The sequence below is a fragment of the Salvelinus fontinalis genome, chromosome 20 (assembly GCF_029448725.1).
Source record: "Salvelinus fontinalis isolate EN_2023a chromosome 20, ASM2944872v1, whole genome shotgun sequence".
Classification (NCBI taxonomy): domain Eukaryota; kingdom Metazoa; phylum Chordata; class Actinopteri; order Salmoniformes; family Salmonidae; genus Salvelinus; species Salvelinus fontinalis.
In genome coordinates this window covers 36,855,245-36,869,327 of record NC_074684.1, presented here as the reverse complement: position 1 = coordinate 36,869,327, position 14,083 = coordinate 36,855,245, and the positions used below count along the sequence as shown (strand labels likewise).

General features: G+C 43.0%; 1 protein-coding gene across 3 annotated transcripts in view; it reads right to left on the bottom strand.

Moving 5' to 3' along the window:
- Nucleotides 1-541: 541 nt before the first annotated feature.
- LOC129817804 (homeobox-containing protein 1-like) overlaps nt 542-14,083 on the bottom strand; it is a 42,552-nt gene continuing 29,010 nt past the window's right edge. For all 3 annotated transcript variants that reach the window (XM_055873375.1, XM_055873373.1, XM_055873374.1), the window contains exon 9: nt 542-9,996. In XM_055873375.1, coding sequence (XP_055729350.1) covers nt 9,862-9,996 — 135 coding nt within the window. In that variant the 3' untranslated portion in view covers nt 542-9,861. The remainder of the gene's footprint in view (nt 9,997-14,083) is intronic.

Genomic DNA, 14,083 nt, shown 5'->3' with positions numbered 1-14,083 from the left:
CCTAACCTAGGCTTAACAATCAAATCTAGTTACCAGTTTTAGCCTAGACAGTTCAGAGGAGGCTGGTGAGAGGATGACGGCTCATAATAATAGCCTGAAATGGAGAAACCATGTGTGTTGGATACCATTCATTTAGTTTACTGTGAGCCTGTCGTCTGTGCCACCACTGACAGTGATACTGGAGATCAGAGGGGAAATTATTCTGTAACAGAATTATAGTTCTCAAAATGGTTTAACTCAAGAGCGTAAGGACATCTGTATCTTTGACTTACATTTAAGCACAGAGCTGGTCTGCAACCGCACCTGACACAGCAAGGAGTTTGATGGTATCATTAACTTAATATCTATAGTTTTTGGAGACTTGGCATTTTTGTATAAAAAAATAGTTTTAAAGCGATTAAATCACCTTATTTTTGCTTTCTTAATCTGTAAAGATCTTTGAACCATGATGGCATTTAAGTGAAATGTATGTACAGTTGAATTTAATGTTAACATTGTTTAAAGATTAATAGCGTTGGGGGAAAAAATACAATAGCAGGTGTCTCATTGATATAATTTTATTGCGTGTGTGTAATACATTTGAAGTCGGAAGTTTACATACACTTAGGTTGGAGTCATTAAAACTCATTATTCAACCTCTCCACAAATCGCTTGTTAACAAACTACAGTTTTGGCAAGTCGGTCAGGACATCTACTTTGTGCATGACAATTCATTTTTCCAACAATTGTTTAGACAGATTATTTCACTTAATCTCAATTCCAGTGGGTCAGAAGTTTACATACAAAGTTGAATGTGCATTTACACAGCTTGGACAATTCCAGAAAATGATGTCATGGCTTTAGAAGCTTCTGATAGCAACAAGGAGGCCTACAAACCTGACTCAGTTACACCAGCTCTGCCAGGAGGAATGGGCCAAAATTCACCCAACATATTGTGGGAAGCTTTTGGAAGGCTACCCGAAACATTTGACCCAAGTTAAACAATTTAAAGGCAATGCTACCAAATACTAATCGAGTATGTAAACTTCTGACCCACTGGGAATGTGATAAAAGCTGAAATAAATCATTCTCTCTACTATTATTCTGACATTTCACATTCTTAAAATAAAGTGGTGATCCTAACTGACCTAAAACAGTGCATTTTTACTAGGATTAAAATGTCAGGAATTGTGAAAAACTGAGTTTAAATGTATTTGGCTAAGGTGTATGTAAACTTCCGACTTAAACTGCACACACACCAATTCCAACAAAGAAAACAGTAGAAAAAACTTCATATACTACATTTTAATTACAGAACAGTCGGTCCCCCCAAAAAAATACAAAAAGAAAAAAGGCACAATTCTTTAATGGCCAATACAGTAATTCAGAAGACTATTGGAGAACAACTGATAAAACAGCACTCAGTCTTGGACATTTCAGAGAACTATATTGACCGTTTTAATTTAAATGTCGTTGATTATATTTACTGGGGACAGGAGACATGGCAGGAACTGTAGATATAAGTCTGAACCTGGACCTTGACACAGCACAAACACCCCCCCTTCAGGGGCGGACTGCGACCAGAAATCGGCCGTGGCATTTAACACACTGGCCCATTAATTCTTTGAAGCTCCCACACAGGTAATCTTTTTTGCTTTAGGACCCATTATAATTATTCTACGATATACCCCAATTTAGCCAGTCAACCTGGGCTAAAGATGGACTAGCCCACCTGGCATTGGCCTGAATCGCCCTATTGCCAGTCCGCCTCTGACCCCCTTGCACTTTGCTAAACACATGGAGGACAAGGAGAGAAAGCAGAGGTCACTTTCAGGTGTTAGGACTTACTATTATGAGTTTGTTTGTGTGATTGGACAACCATTAGAATAACAATTTACATTTTGTACAGGATACCTATTTGGCCTTGAAGACTTGTAAGCTCCCCAAGCTAATGCCTAAGTTTGCGCGTATGGCGTGTAATAGACCTGAAAACGAATCCCATTAACTTGAATAATGCCAGAACATTCTAGCATCCAGGACCTGTACCACAACACCCCCTTCAGGTTGGGAGGTTCTACTACAGGAGAGTAGCCTTATTTAAAAAGGACAGTTCACCTGCAATAGAGGACTGCTATGCTATTACACAATATAGTATCTTGTCATCTCACACACGGAGACTGTTCTTCGTAAGGGAATACACAAACACACAACACTGGAATAAGAAAACGATTTAAATTTAAAAAAAATAAAATAAGAATTGACCCCGCAAAGGCGGAGGTGTTGCTAACATTTACGATAGCAAATTTCAATGAAAAAAATTAGTTTTCGTCTTGAGCTTCTAGTCATGAAATCTATGCAGCCTACTCAGTCACTTTTTATAGCTACCGTTTACAGGCCTCCTGGGCCATATACAGCATTCCTCACTGAGTTCCCTGAATTCCTATCAGACCTTGTAGTCATGGCAGATATTATTCAAATTTTTGGTGACTTTAATATTCACATGGAAAAGTCCACAGACCCACTCCAAAAGGCTTTCGGAGCCATCATCGACTCAGTGCGTTTGCAATCGCAACAAATAATCTGCTCAGACCCCAACCAAGGATCATCAAAAGCCGTGCTATAAATTCTCGGACAACTCAAAGATTCCTAAATTCCCTTCCAGACTCCCTCCACCTACCCAAGGACGTCAGAGTACAAAAATCAGTTAACCACCTAACCGAGGAACTCAATTTAAACTTGCGCAATACCCTAGATGCAGTCGCACCCCTAAAAACATTTGTCATAAGAAACTAGCTCCCTGGTATACAGAAAATAACCGAGCTCTGAAGCAAGCTTCCAGAAAATTTGAACGGAAATGGCGCCACACCAAACTGGAAGTCTTCCGACTAGCTTGGAAAGACTACCGTGCACTGCTGCTCGATCATCCTATTTTTCCAATTTAATTGAGGAAAATAAGAACAATCCCAAATGTATTTTTGATACTGTCACAAAGCTAACTAAAAAGCAGCATTCCAAGAGAGGATGGCTTTCACTTCAGTAGTAATAAATTCATGAACTTCTTTGAGGAAAAGATCATAATCATTAGAAAGCAAATTACAGACTCCTCTTTAAATCTGCGTATTACTCCAAAGCTCAGTTGTCCTGAGTCTGCAAAACTCTGCCAGGACCTAGGATCAAGGGAGCCCCTTACATTTTTTTTAATACTATATCTCGACACATTGATGAAAATAATCATGGCCTCTAAACCTTCAAGCTGCATACTGGACCCTATTCCAACTAAACTACTGAAAGAGCTGCTTCCTGTGCTTGGCCCTCCTATGTTGAACATAATAAACGGCTCTCTATCCACTGGATGTGTACCAAACTCACTAAAAGTGGCAGTAAAGCCTCTTGAAAAAGCCTAACCTTTACACAGAAAATATATAGGCCTGTATCAAATCTCCCATTCCTCTCAAATCTTAGAAAAAGCTGTTGTGCAGCAACTCGTTGCCTTCCTGAAGACAATGTATACGAAATGCATCAGTCTGGTTGTAGACCCCATCATAGCACTGAGACTGCACTTGTGAAGGTGGTAAATGACCTTTTAAATGGCGTCAGACCGAGGCTCTGCATCTGTCCTCGTGCTCCTAGACCTTAGTGCTGCTTTTGATACCATTGATCACCACATTCTTTTGGAGATTGGAAACCCAAATTGGTCTACACGGACAAGGTCTGGCCTGGTTTAGATCTTATCTGTCGGATACATATCAGTTTGTCCTCTGACAAAATCAACTGTAAATTTCGGTGTTCCTCAAGGCTCCGTTTTAGGACCACTATTGTTTTCACTATATATTTTACTCTTGATGATGTCATTCGGAAACATAATGTTAACTTTCACTGCTATGTGGACGACACACAGCTGTACATTTCGATGAAACATGGTGAAGCCCCAAAATCGCCCTACCTGGAAGCCTGTGTTTCAGACAGAAGGAAGTGGATGGTGGCAAATGTTATACTTTTAAACTCTGACAAAACAGAGATGCTTGTACTAGGTCCCAAGAAACAAAGAGATCTTCTGTTGAATCTGACAAATAATCTTGATGGTTGTACAGTCATCTCAAATAAAACTGAACGACCTCTGCGTTTCTCTGGACCCTGATCTCTCTTTTGACGAACATATCAACACTGTTTCAAAGACAGCTTTGTTCCATCTACGTAACATTGCAAATATCAGAAACTTTGTCCAAAAATGTTGAAAAATTAATCCATGCTTGTCACTTCTAGGTTAGACTACTGCAATGCTCTACTTTCCAGATACCCGGATAAAGCAATAAATAAACTTCAGTTAGTGCTAAACATGGCTGCTAGAATCCTGACTAGAACCAAAACGTTTGATCATATTACTCCAGTGCTAGCCTCCCTACACTGGCTTCCTGTTAAGCCTAGGGCTGATTAAGGTATTACTGCTAACCTACAAAGCATTACATGGGCCTGCTCCTACCCATCTTTCTGATTTGGTCCAGCCGTACATACCTACACGTACGCTACGGTCACAAGACGCAGGCCTCCTTACTGTCCCTAGAATTTCTAAGCAAACAGCTGGAGGCAGGGCTTTCTCCTATAGAGCTCCATTTTTATGGAATGGTCTGCCTACCCATGTGAGAGACGCAGACTCGGTCTCGACCTTTAAGTCTTTATTGAAGACTCATCTCTTCAGTAGGCCTATAATTGAGTGTAGTCTGGCCCAGGAGTGTGAAGGTGAACGGAAAAGCACTGGAGCAACGAGCCGCTCTTGCTGTCTCTGCCTGGCCAGTTCCCCTCTCTCCACTGGGATTCTCTGCCTCAAACCCTATTACAGGGGCGGAGTCACTGGCTTACTGGAGCTCTTCCATGCCATCCCTAGGAGGGCTGCGTGACTTGAGTGGGTTGAGTCACTGCGTGATCTTCCTGTCTGGGTTGGCCCCCCTTGGGTTGTGCCGTGGGGGAGGTCTTTGTGGGTTATACTCGGCATTGTCTCAGGATGGTAAATTGGTGGTTGAAGATATCCCTCTAGTGGTGTGGGGGCTGTGCTTTGGCAAAGTTATATCCTGCCTGTTTGGCCCTGTCCGGGGGTATCGTCGGATGGGGCCACAGTGTCTCCTGACCGCTCCTGTCTCAGCCTCCAGTATTTATGCTGCAGTAGTTTGTGTCGGGGGGCTAGGGTCAGTGTTATATCTGGAGTATTTTCCCCGTCTTATCCGGTGTCCTGTGTGAATTTAAGTATGCTCTCTCCAATTCTCTCTTTCTCTCTCTGAGGACCTGAGCCCTTGGAGCATGCCTCAGGACTACCTGGCCTGATGACTCCTTGCTGTCCCCAGTCCACCTGGTTGTGCTGCTGCTCCAGTTTCAACTGTTCTGCCTGCGGCTATGGAACCCTGACCTGTTCACCGGACGTGCTACCTGCCCCAGACCTGCTGTTTTCAACTCTCTAGAGACAGCAGGAGCGGTAGAGATACTCTGAATGATCGGCTATGAAAAGCCAACTGACATTTACTCCTGAGGTGCTGACCTGGTGCTAACCTGCACCCTCAACAACCACTGTGATTATTATTATCTGACCCTGCTGGTCATCTATGAACATTTGAACATCTTGGCCATGTTCTGTTACAATCTCCACCCGGCACATCCAGAAGACGACTGGCCACCCCTCATAGCCTGGTTCCTCTCCAGGTTTCTTCCTAGGTTCTGGCCTTTCTAGGGAGTTTTTCCTAGCCACCATGCTTCTACACCTGCATTGCTTGCTGTTTGTGGTTTTAGGCTGATGGAAGAAGCGCTTTATAAATACATTTGAAATTTGATTGATTGATTTAACAATAAAAGCATAATTTCCAAACATACAGTATCATCCTCCTCATAATTTTACACTAAGAACATAAAAAATAAATAATATAAATACATTTGTCTTTTTTTTCTTTCTTCTTCTTGAACCCGTTTCTTTAGTCAAGAACAGCGAACCCAGTGCAGGGTTAGGGCAAGACTAGATCCTCTGAAGCAGCAGAATTAAATAATACCAGTCCGATAAATACCCTTTCCACACTATCGTGCCGAACCAAACCATACTGGCTCAGATATTTCCCTTTGACATCGTCCTGTCCAGCATGGTTCCAACAAGAATGCTTATCTCCGCTCAACTAGACTCAGACGTGTGTGAAGGCTCAAACTGTATTTTAAAAAGCCTTCAGAAAAAAAGCCTTCAGAAAGGCGTCACACCCCTGGACTTTTTCCACATTTTGTTGTTCCAGCCTGAATTTAAAATGGATTAAATAGGAGATGTCACTAGCCTACACATAATACCCCATTATGTCAAAGTTGAATTATGTTTTTTGAAATTTGTACAAATTATTTAAAAAAATTAAAAGCCCGAAATGTTAAGTATTCAACTCCTTTGTTTTGGCTAAAGTTCAGGAGTAAAAATGTGCTTAACAAGTCGCATGGACTCACTCTGTAATTACGGGGTTTGATGATTGAATGACTACCTCATCTCTGTAACCCCACACATACAATTATCTGTAAGATCCCTCAGTCGAGCAGTGAATTCCAACCACAAAGACCAGGGAGGTTTTCAAGTGCCTCGCAAAGAAGGGCAACCATTGGTAGATTGGTCAAATAAATAAAAAGCAGACATTGAATATCCCTTTTGAGGTGAAATTATGAATGACACTGGATGTTGTATCAATACACCCAGTCACTACAAAGATACAGGAAAGTATTCGCTCTTTCTACACTGTATATATACTATACTACACTGTATATACAAATACTTGAATACTTTCTGAATGCACTGTATGTATTGTGCAGAGAAGCACGGTGTATTGGAAAATATATGGCTATAGTTTAGACTCCGACATTGACAGGAAATAAATATTGATATCATGTATTTTACTCTGCCCGCAAATCGTCCCGATCTTTTAAAAGTTATTCAAAGCGTAGCTCAAGTCAAGTGTCCACGTTCCTATTGTCCCCAACTCTGCTCTCCTTTCAAACTACACTGTATATACACACAGAGTTGAGTTGGTCTGATAAAACCAAAATTGAACTCTTCAGCCTGAATGCCAAGCGTCACGTCTAGAGGAAACCTGGCACCATCCTTACGGTGAAGCATGGTGGTACCAGCAGCAACAACCCTAAGCACAAAGCCAAGACAATGCAGGAGTGGCTTCGTGGACAAGTCTCTGAATGTCCCGGAGTGGCCGGACTTGAACCCGATCAAACATCTCTGGAGAGACCTGAAAATAGCTGTGCAGCAACACTCCCCATCTAACCTGACAGAGCTTGAGAGGATCTGCAGAGAAGCATGGGAGAAAGTCCCCAAATACAGGTGTGCCAAGCTTGTAGCGTCATACCCAAGAAGACTCTAGGCTGTAATCGCTGCCAAAGGTGCTTCATCAAAGTACTGAGTAAAGGGTCTGAATACTTACGTAAAATGTGAGTTTATTTGTAATACATTCGGCAAAAAAACATTTTTTTAAAATAATGTTTTTTGCTTTGTCATTACGGGGTATTGTGTGTAGATTGATGAGGGGAATAAAAACAATTTCATCCATTTTAGAATAAGTCTGATGTAACATGTGGACGATGTGTAGATGTGGACAGATGAATGGATCGGAATACTATGAATGTATATACACCGTCTACCAGGGGACTCAGTTCCCAGAGGGCCGAGTGTCTGCTGATATTCACTCCCCCCTTAAAGCAGGGGTGTCACGTAGTAATCATAATAGACCTACATTTATAGAGTTCCCTCGACTGTGTCCAGCGCACTATTAAAAATCACTGAAATTAAAGCTGGACAGTCAGGGAGTATCGGAAATTCCCTAAACGATGGTTTGAGGACAATCTTTTTGCTCATTTTAACAGCGAGGAAATCTACTTCCAGTGCGGCCCTCCAGACTTCGTTGAAGACCGAATGTGGCCCCTGGGGGGGAAAATAATAATAATTATAATATATTTTTTTCAGACAGTATTTTTGGAAAGTGGTGCTCATCCAATTGGGTACAACGTCATCCATTTCATGATATGTTACGTCCTTCAATGAGGGCGATTTACCCAAAAGCTTTGTACCGTCTGTCGACACTGACATCATTCACACGTTGCCGCCAATGGACGCGATCTTAGCGCTACCGAACTTCCAGGAAACTCACCCGCTGTTAGTTAATTTACTTTTGATCAAATTTAACCCTTAAAAAGACTAGCTTCACCATCTCTGTAACACAGCTCTCAGGTCCGTTTGAAATTATATAATACATTTTTTTTTATATCATTATTTAAGTCAGAAAATAATTAACCAAATCGCAGATTGTCCCTTTAATACCCACTGACCTACAAGGATAAACTGATCAGAAGTTAACTCTGTGTCTTGTCTCATTTGGCTTTGGGTGCTACTGCTGGCTTTCAGATGGCTTTTTGCCGCATGCACATAACCGTCCTGTACAGAAAGGAACTTCTGTATTTCTGGTGGCCATTCCATTTAAAAGAAAGACATGGGAAAAATTCACATCGTCAGTGTTTACAAACCAAACGTTAAGACTCCAGTAGTAATGAAAGCCGTAGATTGCAGAATACATTGAACAGTAGGGAACAATATAGTCCAATCAGAACAGTCCAATCCACAGATGAGTACTCAACTGACTGTTCTTTGGCAGGGTGACTAACTACATCCCTCCCCCTCTTCCAGAAGTGTTAGTAAGAGGCCACTGATGCTCTACCAACGCATTGCACAAGGAAATGGGTTCAGGGCAGCACAAGATGAGACATTATGAGAACCCTAGAAATGGTATCGCTTCTATTCCAGAACAGACTTCTATTCTAGAACGTTCTACAACAGACTTCTATTCCAGAACAGACTTCTATTCTAGAACGTTCTACAACAGACTTCAATTCTAGAACGTTCTACAACAGACTTCAATTCTAGAACGTTCTACAACAGACTTCTATTCTAGAACGTTCTACAACAGACTTCTATTCCAGAACAGACTTCTATTCCAGAACAGACTTCTATTCCAGAACAGACTTCTATTCCAGAACAGACTTCTATTCCAGAACAGACTTCTATTCTAGAACAGACTTCTATTCTAGAACGTTCTACAACAGACTTCTATGTCGCTGATGAGAACAGATTCCATATATACAGTACAGCTGCACCCAGATAGGATTGAGGTATGTGGGTCTGGGCTCAGAGGAGGAGTGGGAAAACCGGTTGACCAGGGCCCCAGGCCAGTGGCACCATATTGGGGTGGCGGTCCAGAAAACAGACATTTATTATTCTCCACTCAACTTTTTCACTCCGATGAGGACAAGACAGGGTTCAGTACACTGGGTCCGTGGAGGGCCTGAGAACAAGGGGGGTACAGTACACTGGGGCCGTGGAGGGCCTGAGAACAAGGGGGGTACAGTACACTGGGGCCGTGGAGGGCCTGAGAACAAGGGGGGTACAGTACACTGGGGCCGTGGAGGGGCTGAGAACAAGGGGAAGGAGGGTACAGTACACTGGGGCCGTGGAGGGCCTGAGAACAAGGGGAAGGAGGGGTTCAGTACACTGGGGCCGTGGAGGGGCTGAGAACAAGGGGAAGGAGGGGTTCAGTACACTGGGGCCGTGGAGGGGCTGAGAACAAGGGGAAGGAGGGTACAGTACACTGGGGCCGTGGAGGGGCTGAGAACAAGGGGAAGGGGGGTACAGTACACTGGGGCCGTGGAGGGGCTGAGAACAAGGGGAAGGAGGGTGGCTGGAGTTTGATAGTTTCAATTTGGTCATCTTCACATTCCTTGAACCACAATCTCTCACGCACACACACACTGTATCCTCTTGATTATTACCCTTCGCTACCCACTCCTTCCTCCCACAGTCACTGTCCAGTAACCACCTCTTCAGTCATCGTCCGGGACCTCTGTCTTGATGTCGCTGGGCACCCCTCCAGTCCGGGACAGAGCCAGGATGGTATGGTTGACTGCAGCCATCTCCACAGCCAGAGAGATGGGGTCCTGGTGGTCAGTACCATCATCCTGGAAGAAAAGGGGGGGGGGGGGGACATAGAAAGTAACAATTTAATTATTTTATTTAGAGGTATGAGGGGGACTGATTCTCCCCCCCCCCCCCCCTGCTGCTTTTCATAGCGCTCCCCACTGGCTTCTTGTCTGACTCACGTAAGAACTGTGGCCCCAAACTCGACCGCAGGCTCGCAATGTTATTTTACATGTACGTTACGAGACTTGCTTTGCAGCCCCAGTCCGAGCAATTTTGCCACCCTGAGCAAATGTTTTTTTTTTCTTCACTTTTTTTGTGCCAGAGATTGACGTGGTATTATCAACCAATACGTTATATATGTACACTACATTACCAAAAGTATGTTGGCACCTACTCTTCGAAAATCTCATTACAAAATCATGGGCATTAATATGGAGTTGGTCCCCCCCTTTGCTGCTATAACAGCCTCCATTCTTCTGGGAAGGCTTTCCACTAGATGTTGGAACATTGCTGCGGGGACTTGCTTCTATTCAGCCACAAGAGCATTAGTGAGGTCAGGGACTGATGTTGGGCGATTAGGCCTGGCTTGCAGCCGGCGTTCCAATTTATCCCAAAGGTGTTAGATGGAGTTGAGGTCAGGATTCTACGTAGAGTAGTCAAGTTCTTCCACAGCGATTGACACACTATTTCTGAATGGACCTCGCTTTGTACACGGGAGCATTGTCATACAGGAAAGGGCCTTCCCCAAACTGTTGCCATAAAGTTGGAAGCGTTTCCACAGCTCCAGAGTCCAATGGTGCCGAGTTTTACGCCACTCCAGCTAACGCTATGCATTGCACATGGTGATCTTAGGCTTGTGTGCAAGTACTTGGCCATGGAAACCCCATTTCATTTAGCTCCCGACTAACAGTTGTGCTTCCAGAGGTCGTTTAAAAAAAAGAGGACAGACGATTTTTACGTGATACGCACTTCAGCACTTCGCAGTCACGTTCTATGAGCTTGTGTGGCCTACCACTTCTCGGCTGAGCCGTTGTTGCTCCTAGACGTTATTGTGAAGTGGAAACAACACTTACAGTTGACAGGGGCAGCTGTAGCAGAGCATAAATTTGAGAAACTAACTTGTTGGAAAGGTGGCATCTTATGACGGTGCCACGTTGAAAGTCACGTAGCTCTTCAGTACGGGCCATTCTAATGCCAATGTTTGTCTATGGAGATTGCATGTCTGTGTGCTCGATTTTATACAGGTGTGGCTGAAATAGCCGAATCGACTCATTTGAAGGTGTGTCCACATACTTTTGTATATATAGTGTAGTTTGAAAGGAGAGCAGAGTTGTGGACACTTGACTTGAGCTACGCTTTGAGTAACTTTTAAAAGATCGGGACGATTTGCGGGCAGAGTAAAATACATGTTATCAATATTTATTTACAGTCAATGTCGGAGTCTAAACTACAGCCATACATTTTCATGGAAAGACCAATACACCGTGCTTCTCCGCCCAATGCACACATCGCATTCCGGAAGTATTCAGACCTTGACTTTTCCCTCATTTTGTTATGTTACAGCCTTATTTTAAAATGATTACAGTTTTCCCCTCATCAATCTACACAACCCATAATAACAAAGCAATTTTTTTTTATATATATATAAAAAAAATCATAAGTATTCAGACCCTTTACTTTGTTGAAGCACCTTAGGCAGCGATTACAGTCTTGATTAAGACACTACAAGTCTGGCACACCTGTATTTGGGGAGTTTCTCCCATTCTTCTCTGCAGATCCTCTCAAGCGGTGTCAGGTTGGATGGGGAGAGTCGCCACACGGCTATTTTCAGGTTCAAGTCTGGGCTTTAGCCTCTCAAGGATATTCAGAGACTTGTCCTGAAGCCACTCCTATGTTGGCTTGGCTGTGTGCTTAGGGTCGTTGTCCTTTTGGAAGGTGAACCTTCTCCCCAATCTGAAGTTCTGAGCGCTCTGGATTAGTTTTTCATCAAGGATCTCTTTCTCCGTACTTTGCTCCGTTCATCTTTCCCTCGATCCTGACTAGTCTCCCAGTCCATGCTGCTGAAAAGCATTCCCGCAGTGTCACAACCATGCTTCACCGTAGGGATGGTGCCAGGTTTCCTCCAGACGTGACGCTTGGCATTCAGGCGAAAGAGCAATCTTGGTTTCATCAGACCAAAGAATCTTGTTTCTCCTGGTCTGAGAGTCTTTAGGTGCCCTTTGGAAAACTCCAAGCGGGCTGTCATCTGCCTTTTACTGAGGAGTGGCTTCCGTCTAGCCACTCTACCATAAAGGCCTGATTGGTGGAGTGCTGCAGAGATGGCTGTCCTTCTGGAAGGTTCTCCCATCTCCACAGAGGAACTCTAGAGCTCTGTCAGAGTGACCATCGGGTTCTTTGGTCGCCTCCCTGACCAAGGCCCTTCTCCCCCGATTGCGCAGTTTGGCCGGGCGGCCAGCTCTAGGAAGAGTCTTGGTGGTTCCAAACTTCTTCCATTTAAGAATGTTGGAGGCCATTGTGTTCTTGGGGACCTTCAATGCTGCAGAAATGTTTTGGTACCCTTCCCCCAGATCTGACACATTCCCGTCTCTGAACTCCATGGACAATTCCTTCAACTGTGGGACCTTATATAGACAGGTGTTTCTTTCCAAATAATGTTCCATAAACTGAATTTACCACAGGTGGACTCCGATCAAGTTGTAGAAATCTCAAGGATGAGCAATGGAAGCAGGATGCACTTGAGCTCAATTTCAAGTCTCATAGCAAAGGGTCTGAATACTTATGTAAATAAATGTAAAAAAATAAAAATGTACATTTGCAAAAATGTCTAAACCCGTTTCCACTTCCTCATTAGGGTGTATTGTGAGTAGACGAGGAAAACAAATATTTACACCATTTTAGCACAAGGTAACGTAACGTAACAGATTGTGGAAAAAGGCAAGGAGTCTGAATAGTTTCAGAATGCAAGGCCATTTAATTGAGATACTGTAGGCGCATTTGATCTCAACAAAAGACAGAGGAGCAGTAATAGGGCAATTCAAGATACTTATATTTTTGTTTGTTTGTTTTCTCTAAACAAATCATTTATTGTACAATTAAAAGGCCAAATACACTGCATATCAAATATTTAGCAATAATAAACATTTTTCAGAGTTTGTGAAATTATATCTAGGCTAATTATAAGCCTTCCCATTAATAATTTAATTACTTTATCAAAAATGGTTTAACCTGCTTTTTTGCAATGATCACTGATCTGGGATTCAAGTCGGTCTATGAAAATGGGTGACTGGAGTCTGACAACTTTATGGGCTTTCCTCTGACACCGCCTATTATTTTCAGTTGAAGTCGGAAGTTTACATACACTTACGTTGGAGTCATTAAAACTCGTTTTTCAACCACTCCACATATTTCTTATTAACAAACTATAGTTTTGGCAAGTCGGTTAGGACATCTACTTTGCGCATGACAAGTAATTTTTCCAACAATTGTTTACAGACAGATTATTTCACTGTATCACAATTCCAGTGGGTCAGAAGTTTACATACACTAAGTTGACTGTGCCTTTAAACAGCTTGGAAAATTCCAGAAAATGTCACGGCTTTAGAAGCTTCGGATAGGCTAATTGACATCATTTGAGTCAATTGGAGGTGTACCTGTGGCTGTATTTCAAGGAATACCTTCAAACTCGGTACCACGTCCATCTGTACAAACAATAGTATGCAAGTATAAACACCATGGGACCACGCATCCGTCATACCGCTCAGGAAGGAGACGTGTTCTGTCTCCTAGAGATGAACATACTTGTGCGAAAAGTATAAATCAATCCCAGAACAGCAAAGGACCTTGTGAAGATGCTGGAGGAAACAGGTACAAAAGTATCTATATCCACAGTAAAACGATTCCTATATCGACATAACCTGAAAGGCCACTCAGCAAGGAAGAAGCCACTACTCCAAAAGCTCCATAAAAAAGCCAGACCACGGTTTGCAACTGCACATGGGGACAACGATTGCACTTTTTGGAGAAATGTCCTCTGGTCTGATGAAACAAAAACAGAACTGTTTGGCCATAATGACCATCGCTATGTTTGGAGGAAAAAGGGGGAGGCTTGCAAGCCGAAGAACACTG